A 14,234-nucleotide genomic window follows, 5' to 3' on the forward strand; every position below is an offset into this window, starting at 1 on the left:
CTTCTGACAGTTCTGATGAACTCTCGCTTCCCAAATTGATGATTACCCATTCAATTTGTTGCTCTAGAGGTCCTTACAGCTTGCAATACTCATCTTAGTTTTTTTAACATATTCGCAACATTTTATCCCGTTCCCAACTGAGAGTTCTACAAATGTTTTATGACAAATTTCCATTGTTACAGCTGTCATAAATTGTACATTTTCAGCTGTGATTCGGTTCTTCACTCGTACCCATATAATCTCAATGAGATTCAAATCGGGATGATATGGGAGTAGGCATAAAACAGGGAACCCGCCTTCCTCCAAAATCTTATCTATCTTACATGTTTTCAGATGACTTTTATTTTTTTTAACTGACTCATACAACTGAACTTTTATCAAATTTTCATAGAATGGTAAGCTGTTAATCCGCAGCTAGTCAATCATTGATTTTTTTGTTGATGCTAAATTCAGTGCTTGGCTTTCTTCAACATTGTGATAAAAAGCATTATCTAAAATAACGACACTGTTTACTGACAATTTAGGCATTATTTTTTTCTTATCCATTTTAAAAACATGTTGCAGTTCATCTGAGAATGATAATCATATGAGGAAGATTTGGTTTTCCATACTGTCAAGCAGTTGGGAACGAATTCCATTTCACCACCGGTGCAGATAAATATTATCCTTACTTCTTTTGAAATTGGCACAGCAAAACACTCAGATAGATTTGAATGTTGCCAACATTTCTGGTGGCAATGAGACCTTAAAATATAAATCTCATCTATGTAGATGATTGGTCTTCCTTCAACTCTATATTCTTCAATTTTATTCAAATACACAAACTGTTTGTACTGAATGTCATGTTTTTCTATAAGAATTGCACTGTTATTTCTGATTCTCTAACATCTGAAGTCCATACTTAATAAAAGTATCTGTAAGCTACTCTTTTACCCATTAAATACCCCATCACTTATTAGTTTTGCAGTAAGTTTCCTTAGAGAAGGCAAGCGCCCTCAGTTAAGTAAAATTTTAACACTTTACGTCATATAGCATTCCGATCAAATTATCCAATTTGTTACTTCCTTTTTGTCTTTTATTCCTTTGCGAGAACTTAATTTTATTTCTAAATCTATTTCATCAGTAATTTGATAAACTCTTCTTTTTAAGACTCCTATGGAATACGCAACATGTTCTACAACTTTTTTGGGGTCACTAACAAACATTCCAACTGCAACTTCTCCTGTCATGTAATTAGAAACATTGTGTATAATTTCTTTCACTTGGCAGTGAATGTCTTTTCCATGTAAATTAGACATAATATGCAAAGTAATAAAATCAGTTCACTACCATAACAATAGAGCTGACAAAAATTTACTAATTTAACTTGAATAAATTATTTTTTAAATTTCATTTAAAACTTCAACTACTTTCAAGAATTAAAACTTAGAGAACATTATAATTGGACAATAACTTTACTTTTCAGACACACACAATTAACTGGACAAGTTTTAATACATAATGAGTCTCTGATGGCTGGTACTAGACTGACCAACCACATTAGAAAAATTCATTAAATAAGAGTACAAAAAAAGTGAGAATTTATTTAAAGAGATTTAAATTTTAAAGAAAAACCTTAGTCTTAACATAATTGCCCACCAAAACTCATTTGAATCATGTTATTGTTTATAATAATTTAATTTATAATATAAAAAAATAGTTATATATCATGCAACTGCAAATACAGTATAAACTAGAATGGAATCATTTACAAAAACAAGTTAAATCTCTGAATGAATCAGGAACGGTTTGTGTATATAGAGATTTAGTATTTCATTTGAATGTTTAGAATGACACATTGTTCGGTTATTATTTATACAAACCTGAATAAAGAAATTTTTCTTATGTATGACTCATTGCCTAGGCTAGCATACGGTTGTTTGCTACTCCCAGAACAAAGGGCGGAGACCGTAGCATAAAGAGTAGACATTAATCTTGTGCTTGTTTGGCTTGTATATTGTATACAGTTATAAAACTATAAATAAATATACTTTGGTCTAAACACTATCTGTAACAGCTGATTAGTCTGCATAATATTTCATAACATATCTATTTCGGTATCTAATAAAGAAATAAATTATTAATTTAATAATATATAAACTCAGGATTAAATAAGTAACTAATTAATATAAGATTTGAATTCATTTATCGATTGGAATAAATAATAGTCATATATGGATACTGTCTTTAATTAAATAGTATTATAAACCCGTGCTCGTTAGGCAACAAGATATCTGACTTCAGCTTCATCAGATCTGTGCCAATTTGGCTTCGACAAGCTATACAAATATAGCCATTATACAAGTTAGTGGATTAGACAGTTTTGATCAAGATATTGCAAGAAGAATAGTTAACGAGTTTAAATAGTTAAAAGAGTAGGAAAATATAATGACTGCATACATTAAATAAATTATAGGAAAGAACTTCAAAAGAGTATTCAACTTTAGAACTACACTAGCAGCTTTCACTAAAATGTTAGGGTTTAATTGATGTAAAACTGATAATAATAGGAACATGCCAAGAATTGAACTAAATCAGTTTACTGAAAATTAAAAGTAAACATTAGTGTTGAATATTAGTCACGATGCTAAAATAAGATTATTTAGCTATTTTATGAATACATATAAAATGAGTAAGCTATTAATAAATTATACTGATCAACATAAAATTTGGAACTGAAAAGGGAATAGATGTTCTATATAGTATTCTATATGCTGAATCTGATTATGTACTCCAAAACAACCCATCATGTAACATTCTTAAGTTACAACCCCTTAAATTTATTTGTTCTATCATTCGTGGAATAAATAATACAAATAAGTACGTCTGTATGTTCGCTTATTCACATCTGATTTATATTGTGATTCATACTGCAGACCTATATTTGATACATAACTGTCGAATGATGTCATTTCATGACATGTCAGTGATTGAAGTAATGAGGAGTAATTCAATGTGATGAAATTTTCTTCAGTATGAGTTCAGCTGAATATGACTTGTGTTCTTTAGTTGTGGTAGTGATTTTATCATGCACATATTATAAAGATTGTTTCATAAGTGATGCCATAAATTTAGTGAAACATTTTTATGGCCGAACAGCTTTTGGTATTATTTTAATGAACATCGAGATTTGTTAATGCGCATGTGTGTTTCATGCTGTGTTTTATTGCCCTTTATGGTGAAACAATCTTAATGAAGTATTTTAAATAATAAAGCATTTATAAATTAAAGCTTAATTATTTTTATAATTAAGTATGTATTTCTGTAATATTTCATTTTACTTTCATTCATTAAAACATTTTGAATTTTATTATGACTTTGCGGAGAATTCACCATGAAAAGTCAACAAAACCAGTATTGAATCTGCCAAAAACTGCTTACAAACATTATTTTGACTGTCCCTTGGAAGTCCAAGATAAATCTTGGGCTCCACATGTAGCATGCATCAAGTACTACATTAGAACCAGTGGTTAAAAGGAAAAAAAGAGAATCTGCCTTTTAGAATATCTATGATTTGACGAGAGTCTACTAACCATTATGATGACTGCTATTTTTGCTTAACAAATGTTTCTGGTTTCAATTCAAACAATAAAAACAGTATTGCATACCTAGATGTTTGTTCAGCAATGAGACCAGTACCTCATGGTGTTGATTTACTGTTTCTGATTGCTCCAACTTCTTGAAAAGAAATTACTGATTCCCCAGATGGTTCAACCAATAAATCCTCAACTTCAATAGATATTAATTACATTCCAGAAGAATCAAATACTGAACCTCACCTCATCACACAAGCAGAACTGAGCTAATTCATATCTTGTATTCTCAAAACACCATACAGAACTCCTAGGTTCACTTCTTTAAGAATCGAATTTATTAAACAAGGATATTAAAATTTCAGTGTATAGAAATTGAAACAAAAATAGAAAACTTATATAGAAACGAAAATTTACTGAAATACTTTAGAAGAGTCATTTAATTTGTTCCTGCCATGGTGTTAGGGTGCTAATGTCTGAACTGGACATTGAATATATTATTCATGATTGGCGTTTATTTAAGACTCATCAAAAAAAAAAAGCTTAAAAGCAGTGTTGTTGCATAACTTTAATAAGTTTTCTTCTATACTGGTAGTATATGCTATAGGAATGATAGATAAATATGTCAAAAATTTTAAAAGCTATTAAGTATGATGAACACTCTTGGCAAATTTTTACTGACCTGCAAGTGATAGGTTTTCTTCTCGATCTCCAAAATGGCTTTACAAAGTATATGTGTTTCTTGTGTTTGTGGGATAGTTGAGCTAAGATAAACACTCCACAGTTAAAGACTGGCCAAAAAGAAATCAGTTTACCCCAGGAAAGGAAAATATTGTCAATATTTCCCATGTTGAAACAGATCATATTATTTTATCTCCTCTACACATAAAACTAGGCTGATGAAGAATTTTTTAAAAACATTTGATAAAGATGGAGACGGCTTTAAATATTTAGCTGAGATTTTTTTCGTAATTAAGTAAAACCAAATTAAAAGAGGGAATATTTATTGGGCCACAAATAAGAAACTTAATTCATGAAAATATATTTAACAGCAAACTGAATCCTAAAGAACTAGCAGCATGAAAGTCAATCAGAGATGTCATTACTGTTTCTTGGAAATGAAAAAGCTGAAAACCATGATCAGCTTATAATAAATGAACTACAAAAATTTAGGCTGCAGAATACCATTGAAAATTCATTTTTTACATTCTCATTTGGACTTTTTCCCTTTGAATTTGGGTGAAATCAGCAATGAACAAGGAGAAAGGATCCACCAAGATATATCGCAGTTGGAACAACGTTATCAAGGCAGGTGGGATGAATCTATGATGAGCAACTACTTCTAGATAATAAAAAGAGAAGACTTCACTGAACACAAAAGGAAAATAAGAAAAAAGAAATTAAGATAAATGTAAGTGTCTGCAAAATAAAGGTAGGAATTTTAATTATTATTATTATTGTATTATATTATTTAAGAAGCTTCTCAATATTTTAAAGGGTCATAACTAAAAATCTGAGGGGTGATGAAAAACTGATTTCATTTTAAGATTCAACATAAAAAATACATTCTAATTCATGTACTTTTATTTCTATAAACATCATCAGCAATACTAATATCCATTACAAGTGTATATGAGGTGTGGCTATTAAATAACAAGACTAATGCTGCTACAGAAGAACTGCGCATGCGCCAAATTCATACGACCAACAACTGTGTATAGCATGAAGCCTTCTTTTTCGATTGTTGCCACTCCAGTTTCTGTAGACATATTATTCTGGCCGAGGCCTTCATTAGGATAACATCTGTTTTTTGTTTTGCCAAAAAAATAAGTGTTTTATTAGAGCAAAGAATTGTCATGAAATTTCTTATGAAACATGGAAATACTTATGTTTCATTAAAAACAAATATATGGCAATGAATGTTTAATCATGTGCGCCGGTTTTTGAGTGGTTTAAGCATTTCCAAGATGGCTGAAAAGACGTTGAAGATGATGTAGCCCGAGTTACCCTTCCACATCAAAAACGGATAAAAATTGGTAATCTGATCGTCAGTTAACTATTCTTGTCTTTATTCAAAGTCCTTGCTCAACTCCGTGAAAAAGTCAAGAAAAAAACGATCCGAATTGTTGAAGAACAAGTCACGGGATCTTCTTTTATCTGTTTCCCAAGATCATAGCTGCATTAAAAGGAACACGATTTCAAACCATTGAAGCTGTGAAAGAAAAAGCAGCACACGTCATGAAAAAGCTCACAGAAGAAGTCTTCCAACACTTTTTCAAACAATGGAAAATTTGCATGGTGTTGTAGGGATAGAGGAGGGGGTGTATATTGAGGGAATAATATAACTAAATATGTATAAATTCAAAAAAAAGTATTTTGCAGCATTAGTCTTGTTATTTAATAGCCACACCTTGTATAAATGAAATATTTTGACAGCCTTTATTCATAAAAAGTGGTCATTTATTTTAGACTCAGTTGATGGAGGAAGTGTAATAATAATATGTTAATACTAGTGTAAACTATTCAGTTTTGTACTGTATAGAGTAAGAAATATTAATAAGTATACTAAATATATATTTTTTTTAATTGTTTGAAATTAAACTAAATGATAATAAATTTTAATTTTAGAAAGAATTTTTGCTATTTATAAAAATAATAACACACTGTCTAGAATTCAGAGAACACTCTGTTTCTAATGTTATGAGAAAAGAGTAATATTATTATGCCTTGCACAGCAACTGTCTGCCTGACGCAAACAAGTTTTTATTTTCATTGTAAGCACTATAAAATATTGTATGAGACATAAGCAAAGACAACTCAAATATTTTAATTTTACTTTTATTACTTTTACAAGTATAAGTTTGATATTTTATTTCTAAACTACTAATTGGAAAAAATTCTACAGAGTCATTCATTCAAAGTTGCATGGTTATAATTATCTCTATTTAATTTTTTTTCAGACAGAAAATTTGTACGTGTTTTTGGTAACATTAGTTTTATTAAACTATGTATTAAAAAATAACACCATTGATATTAATCCCCATAACAAGTTGTTTAAGAAATAATTAACAATTAATATAATCCACCTTACCAGCTGTTGATGTGTTCTCTAGATCTTTCAGCTTACTTGGAAGCCATTATCAGGAGTTACAATTAATGCATTTAAAGTCAAAAGTTTTAAAAATCATAGTTAAAATTTAAAAACAGGCATGACTGTCCGTTCCTACTAGTGTACTCTAAGTTATACTCTTACTTTACTCCTAATAAGTTGTTTAAGCTCTAACATAATATACCATTAATGATTGTAGGGTGAGTCAGCGCTGGCAGAAGAGGTTGAACGTCTGCAGGAAAGAAAGAGTCAGCTACAGAAGATAAATTTAAAATTAGAAGGGGAAAACCTTAAATTAAAACTAGAACTTGAAAAATTCAAAACTCATCAGAATGATTCGTAAGTTGTGAAATAAAAATGTATGCATCCATTACAAATCAACGAGCATTTTTGACCTGTTTCACATTGTCAACTTAGGGACAAAAGAAAAAACACAGGAGCATGCAGCTTAACTGTTGTATGACTGGCTGTTGAGCTATATGTAGTGCACAAAATATAACTAGTATATTTTTCTGTTTCAACTCAGGTGGCAGTGAAGTCTATAGTACAAACTGTGATAGACTATGCATTGATATTCCTGATGCAGTCCTCAGCTGCCACGCCATGAATGGTGTTCCTAAGGTGGGGCATTTCCCAGCATTTGATGAGTCCCTTCAGAGCTTCTATCCTTCATATAATGAAGGATAGAAGCTCAACTTGAGCAAAGTAAAAAGTGCATTTTGGTGGGGTTGGCTGTACCCAAAATTTACACTGGATTCTAGGTTCATCTCCCACAAAGATCCATTGCCCTTAATATAACTCTACAATGTGTGAAAAAGACTGACTCACACATCCTTTAGTAAGGAACACTCATTGTGTTCTGAACTTTGACCTACAGCTGAAATGCACTGGTTGAATGGCACTTAATTTCCCATCATAAGATTTGAATAAAAAATGATAGCCTGCGGTTTCCCAAGGTAAAAGCTAATGCTGAATACAAGAGAGGTTTGGTTCTTCTGGAGGTATGTGCATATTGTTGTTGCACAGGGAAATCCACAAGAATGCATTCTCCTTAATTCAACTTTAGTTGAACAGTAATTTAATTTGGTCATGTTTTTTTTCTATTGCACAGTGTTTTGGTCTCTATTTTCAGTAATGTAAAAGTATCAAGTATTATATTTGATAGATTTTTGTGATTATTAGCAGATTACATTAAAACATTATCAGTGGAATTTTAATATTAATCTGTATACTGGACATGGATCTCTATTCATAAAGTTCTTTTTGTACCATAAAAGCTCGATGAAGTAGCTTAGTTGTCTTGGAGAGTAAAATTTCCATATAAATTCAAAGAAAGAAGAAAAACACTCAGTAATTAAGGAAATTCAGTTTTTGCATGTTGTTGAAAATGAGTATGATTTAAAAAATTCTGCTTAGTTTATGAATATATATCAGCTTGTTTTCTAGAAGTAACATATTGTTAATAAATGAATCATTTGATACATTTCATTTTTACATTTTTGGTGAGTTTAACAAAACTTTCTGATTAACTTTATTATGCAGTATTTATTTATTCATCTTTATTTTTATTTAAATAAATAGTCAAGTCTCCTGGGATGATTAAATAAATCTTTCCATAAATTTACTCCTTAATATTAAGTTTCCTGTTTGAGAGTTACTCAAAGATTTGAGTAGAATTTGATCCTTATTGGATTATGTTTCATTCTAGAGGTCTTATCTTGTATTTAATGAAGGAAAGCTGTCAAAATTAGTTGTTAAATATCCTGCCTGTACAAATTTGCCAGAACTTTCAATTAACTGTTCATGTATACTTTAGCTTATAAATCGCAAAAGTTCATAATCAATAAATTCAGTTGATAACAAAGAGATGTATTAAATCTGGTACAAAAAAACAGAACTCAGAGCTTTTAAAAAAGTAGCATAGAAAAATGTCTAATGTGGTAGATCATTTATTAAAAAATAAACAAATGTTCTATGAGAATATTGAAAATAACGAATCAGAAGGTATGAAAATAATAATTTAATGGAGATTTGATATATTTATAAAAAGTTATAATACTTAAAAAAAACTTACATTTACCAATTTAAAAACAAATTAATAAACTGCCAGTCAGAATTTGAAACTTGCTTTAGTTTCAAACACTAATAACATGAACTGCATGGAAAAGATAGTTGCTTTCATACATGATTGTATGAAAAAGATACTTCCTCTGTTCAGATTGATTTATCTAAGAACAAGTCTTAATGATTTGACGTTCACTGCATTTAAAATAATGTATCATGTTACGCAAATATTTTAATTTGCATTCTAAAAAGTAAAAAAGTTTGGGATTAAATTATTTTTAGTAATACATTAATTTATAATAAAGAGATATTTTATAGATAATAAAGTCCCAATTTTCTCCTCCCACTTCGTTCTCAAAGACTATTTATTTATCATCTTAAAGTTCTTTAATATGCTTTTAATTAATGTTTATTCTCCTCAGTCATCAGTTTCTCTCCATTTTTTTATCTTATCCTATTCTTTTCTCAAAGGAAGTTTTAATAGGTTTAATGCATTCCATATTTGTTTTTATTTTAAACTTCTTAACAGTATCTAATGAAACTGCATCATCAAGCAAAAACTATAGATCAGCAGAGACTAATTTATTGAATGTGAATTCAACTATTAGAATTTTAGCATTTCTTCACAGCTTTTAATTTCCAGAATCCTGTTCCCTGAGATCTTCCAAGTAATGTGGGATGTACCTTTTTTTTGTAAAAGTTATTCTAAATTAATAATCTATTTAATCTAAATTTATAAAGATTATTACTTTGACTTACTAGTATTACAGTTCAAATAGATTAAACAAGCCAATTTCTGGACAGATTGATGTAAAAATCTTCTTTTTTTTATCAAAAGCAAGTCCTAATCACATTTTTTTTAAATAAATCCGATTAAGTAAAGTATCCTTTTGTAAAGGTTTAAACATTATTTTACAGCTGCCAGTTCTTATCTAAAATAATTGGTTAAATTTAGAAAACTAGTTAGATTTTTGGGATTAAATTCATTTATGGTTAGCCTTTTGAATAATTACTGAAATAGGTTTTTAGAAACAAACCCAGTTTAAGTGAAATACTTTTCTTTTAATCAAGATGGATTTCCAGTTCTCCTGGACAAACATCAGAAAATCAAATAACTTGTCCAATTGTAAATTGCAAAAAATGTTCTTTTCTGTATGTTCCTCCACCCAATAATAAGAAAGATTCAGCAGCAAGAGACTGATTTTTCCAAGTTGTGCAATGAATAGGGGACATACATCTCCTGATATCCTTACATCCAATACATTCAGATATCAGCTGGAAGCTTTTTCTTTTTACTGAAATATATACATCTGAAATACATCTAGTTCTACAGAATACTAACCTTTTCCTGATATTATTTCCTTTTCATGTTTAGAAAAGCCTAAAGAAAAACAACATTTATTAAAGACAATTGCACAGAATCACTTCGAAGAGTTTTTAGTGTATCATTAGAGACCAAAGAATTTCAGCTGTCCAGTCTTGAATGTTATCATGAAAAATGAAAATTCTTATTTCTGCTAAAAAATTCATATATATATCAAATTAAAGCATTTACACTGGAAATTGCAAAATGTATAAAAGTTCTTTTGTTAAAAAGTAATATCTTCTTTTAGTTGTTACTCTAAAGGTCACTTTTTATGTAGATCTCTACAAAATCAAAAAAAAAATGTTTAATCAAAAACAAATTTTGTTACTATTTTTAGTTTTTATAGCAATTTATTAATGCAATTTAAAAAACCTGTACAAGTAATAATTTAAAATAAATTTACATTGTCTAGTGGTTAGTAAAAGATAAAATGCAAAATTTAATTCTCTTCAACAGTTTGGAAAATTTTTACTTTCATTCTGTATTTCAACTTTTATGGAAAATCTTTACTGTAAATTAAAAATAATAGGATAGATATTCAAAAAAGAAACTTCAAACCTTCTAATTTTAAGTATAACATGAAATGAGTATCACCATATTTCTAGAAATGGATTAGGAGCACTCTTCAAAATCCCAAAATACTGTAAGCGTATGTGAGAGCATAAACTGAAATCTGTTGCCTGAAGCTAAGGAAGGATGTTTCCATTGAATTGAATCGTGCTTTGATTGAGAGGGATGAATGATGCCTCATTGTTACAAGCCCATTTGATTTGTGCTGTGTTCCACAATAAGTTGTCAGAGCACCCAACATGGGCATATACTTTGGAAACTCAATTTAAACTATCATTATGTAGGCAGCTACACCATATAAATACCATATTGAAGTTAATGTAATTACCTTGTTATTTATTTGTTATTTTTTACATACCTTTCAACTGAAATAATCTTCTCCATATGACAGTTAGTTCTGTCACAATATGAAGGCAGAACAGCAAAGTTGGTCTTCCAAGGATGTTGGATGTTGATAAGAGAATTTATAACCCTAGTTTTGCAGTATTTTATGTAACAAACATTTTTCACCATAAATAGGAAGAAATTCCTTATTAATAAACTTTGCAGGAACCAAATTGTTAAAATAGTACTGTATGTAACTGTAGTACAGTATTGCATAATAATATTATATATACTGTATATAGTATGAGTACATGCTTAGTATGAATGTGAATATATTGCATGTATTTTTGCTCACAAAAGTACGTTTCTCTTCTAATACACATTCTTAAGCATGGTTCCTATTTTTAATACGAGCAGTTCAAATATGCATTTTTTAACTGATAGCAGAGATTGATTAATATTTTAACTGTCACACCCTCAGTTTGTTGTGACCTATTTCTGGCTTTCTAATAAATAAAAAAATGAAAACATAATTCTTGTACTAGTTAGTGAATAAAATTGTTGTGAAAAAGATTAATAAAATAATCATTTAAACAAAATAACAACATATATTTGCCCAACAGCAACTGTGCATTGCATGAAATGCTACAATACTGTTTGAGGTTAATAAATCTGCAAAATAAAAATTAATTAATATCTTGAAAGATAGAGCTAAGTTGTCAGTTATGAGGTATTGTGAATCACACAGAGTAACCCAGAAGAAAGAGTGAGTATAAAAAATGCTATACAAGGTAAAATAATAAAATGGAAAGATCCAATTCAACTTCCTGATTCTCTTATCTAGTTAATAGCCACCAAATAACAAATAAATCCAATATTATCTTCCCAAAGCATCACAATTTTCCTGTTACCCTAGTCTTCCTTTATTACTAATTACAGTCTTTTTATTATCAAACATTATTAGTTAAATATTATTTTATTTATTGATTTTAGACTATACAAGAAGACATTATCTGTCTTAGGACATTAAAATTTTATTACAGAATTTCAAACTTACCTTCACGACATATATATTTATAGTTCATTTGTATCTCTACCAGTTAAGCTCATTACATTTTCTAGACAGGGCTAAACTGGCTCATTAGAGTAATAAAAATATTGGATGAAAAATGTTCTAAAATATGATAACATGCTTGTACAGTTGGATGATTCTCGTAATTAATAAATCTGAGTATCTTTAATGAAAGAATATTTTGAAAGCATTAATGTTTATTAATAACAGGAAGAGAGATTGCATATATGTAGATCTGTAATGGGGCATGCATGAAATGCATGCCCCATTACAGGATGCATTCCTGGATGCATGCATCCAGGAATTTCTGGCTAGTAAAAATATCAAAAGAATTGTTATATCAAGACTCTGTCTTGATAACTTGCATCCAAATGGCTGATTACTTATCTTATAATGTTTCTATAAAGACATGATGACTCAATTACATTAGCATGATGTACTTACATGGAAAGGAAAGCATATATATTTATATAACAATAATATGAGTCAGGCCAACACTTTTGCATTCTGTGCTTCCACGTCCAACTCATAAATCCTTTAAGACAATACCTGTGTAGCAAATGAGTGACACATTAACATGACCTTTCAAGATATCTAATTAATTTTTATTTTGCAGATTTATTACCATCAAATAGAATTGCTGCATTTCATGCAATACACAGCTGCTGTGTTGGGTTAATACATGCTTTCCCTTAAAATTATTATTTTATTAATCTTTAACACAACTGATATATTGCCTGAAGGTGAGGAAGGAAGTTTCCATTGGATTGAATCATGCTTTCATTGAGAGAGGTCGTGATGCTCCATAGTTGCAGCCTTATAAGTTATCTTCTTCATTGACATACTCAGATAGATGTTACTAGTCCATTTGATTCGTCTTGTGTTTTGTAATCAATATATGAAAATCTGATGCAGACACCAAATGACTTCCTTGTACACCTCTTAAATTATATATACACATTTTTTGCTTCAAACTTGTTTCATTTGAAAGTGAGATTTGATCCTACATTCTTTAATAAAGTGTACAGTTACACAATTGCTGAAATATTAGTTCTTATTAACATCAAATATTTACAAAAGTAAATTATTAATATTGTTGATTAATTCAACAATCTTACATGAAATATTAAGATAGAGTAAAAGTCCCTTTATTACTAGATCAGTATTATTCGTATCTTTGTGAGTTGTTGATCTGAAACAAAAGTTTCAGATTTCTGATGTGTCACATAAATAAAAGTCAATAATGATTAAACTATTCTGTTTATTTATATACTGGTTACAAATGTTAATTTCAACCTTACGATGTAAAATATTCAGTTTTTATTATTGGATTATTTGGTGAATAATAAAAATGAAAAAGAAACAATCATACAGGAAAAAAAATAACATGAAGAAGTATATAAAAAAATGACAAGATGAATATGAAGAGAAAGAAAATATTAAGAAGGGAAGAATAGAAAAATTAAGAGATGATAAATATAAAGAGAAAGAAAGTGTTAAAACCAAAGAAAGAATAAAAAGATTAAGAGAAGATGATAAATATAAAATAAATTTGAAAACTAGAGAACATGTACACTAATTAAGATCAGAAGAATTATATCAAACCAAAGAGTGATTAAATGATTGGCAACAAAAAACAAATAAATGAAATGATGATCAACTCCAACTTAGGAAGTATATTGTCCGACAATATCAGAGGAGTAATGAACAAAAAGATAAGAATTTTTGCATTTTATTAAAGATCAGGCATCTATGACTCAGTGAGGGTCTATGTTGATCTTGTGAGGGTCTATTTTTCAGTCACTATGTAGTTAACTTTAATGTAGATAAAATTAAACATAAATTCCAGAATAATTAAATAAAATTAAACAGAAGTTAAACTAGAAAATTAAAAAATAATACAATTCTAAATTATAATTTAAAAATATATATATTATATATATTATATTTAAATTTATAAATTATAATATATATATTATATTATATATATTATATTTAAATTTATAAATTATAATTTATAAATTAAATAAATCAGATGTTTCACCAAATATATTACATATACACACATATGTAATAATGTCTATTAAGTTATACATACATATTTTTTAAAGTACATAAAATTTTATTTCACTAACTTCTGATTTTTTTAATTTTTTT

At 28.9% G+C, this 14,234-nt stretch overlaps 1 protein-coding gene across 1 annotated transcript in view; it reads left to right on the forward strand.

The window, feature by feature from the left end:
- The window catches only part of Cep290 (Centrosomal protein 290kDa), a 220,744-nt gene that overhangs the window by 172,026 nt on the left and 34,484 nt on the right, over window positions 1–14,234 (forward strand). The window contains exon 35 of the mRNA XM_075382073.1: window positions 6,881–7,020. Coding sequence (XP_075238188.1) covers window positions 6,881–7,020 — 140 coding nt within the window. The remainder of the gene's footprint in view (window positions 1–6,880; window positions 7,021–14,234) is intronic.

Source organism: Lycorma delicatula, chromosome 1 (genome assembly GCF_047948215.1).
Source record: "Lycorma delicatula isolate Av1 chromosome 1, ASM4794821v1, whole genome shotgun sequence".
Classification (NCBI taxonomy): Eukaryota; Metazoa; Arthropoda; class Insecta; order Hemiptera; family Fulgoridae; genus Lycorma; species Lycorma delicatula.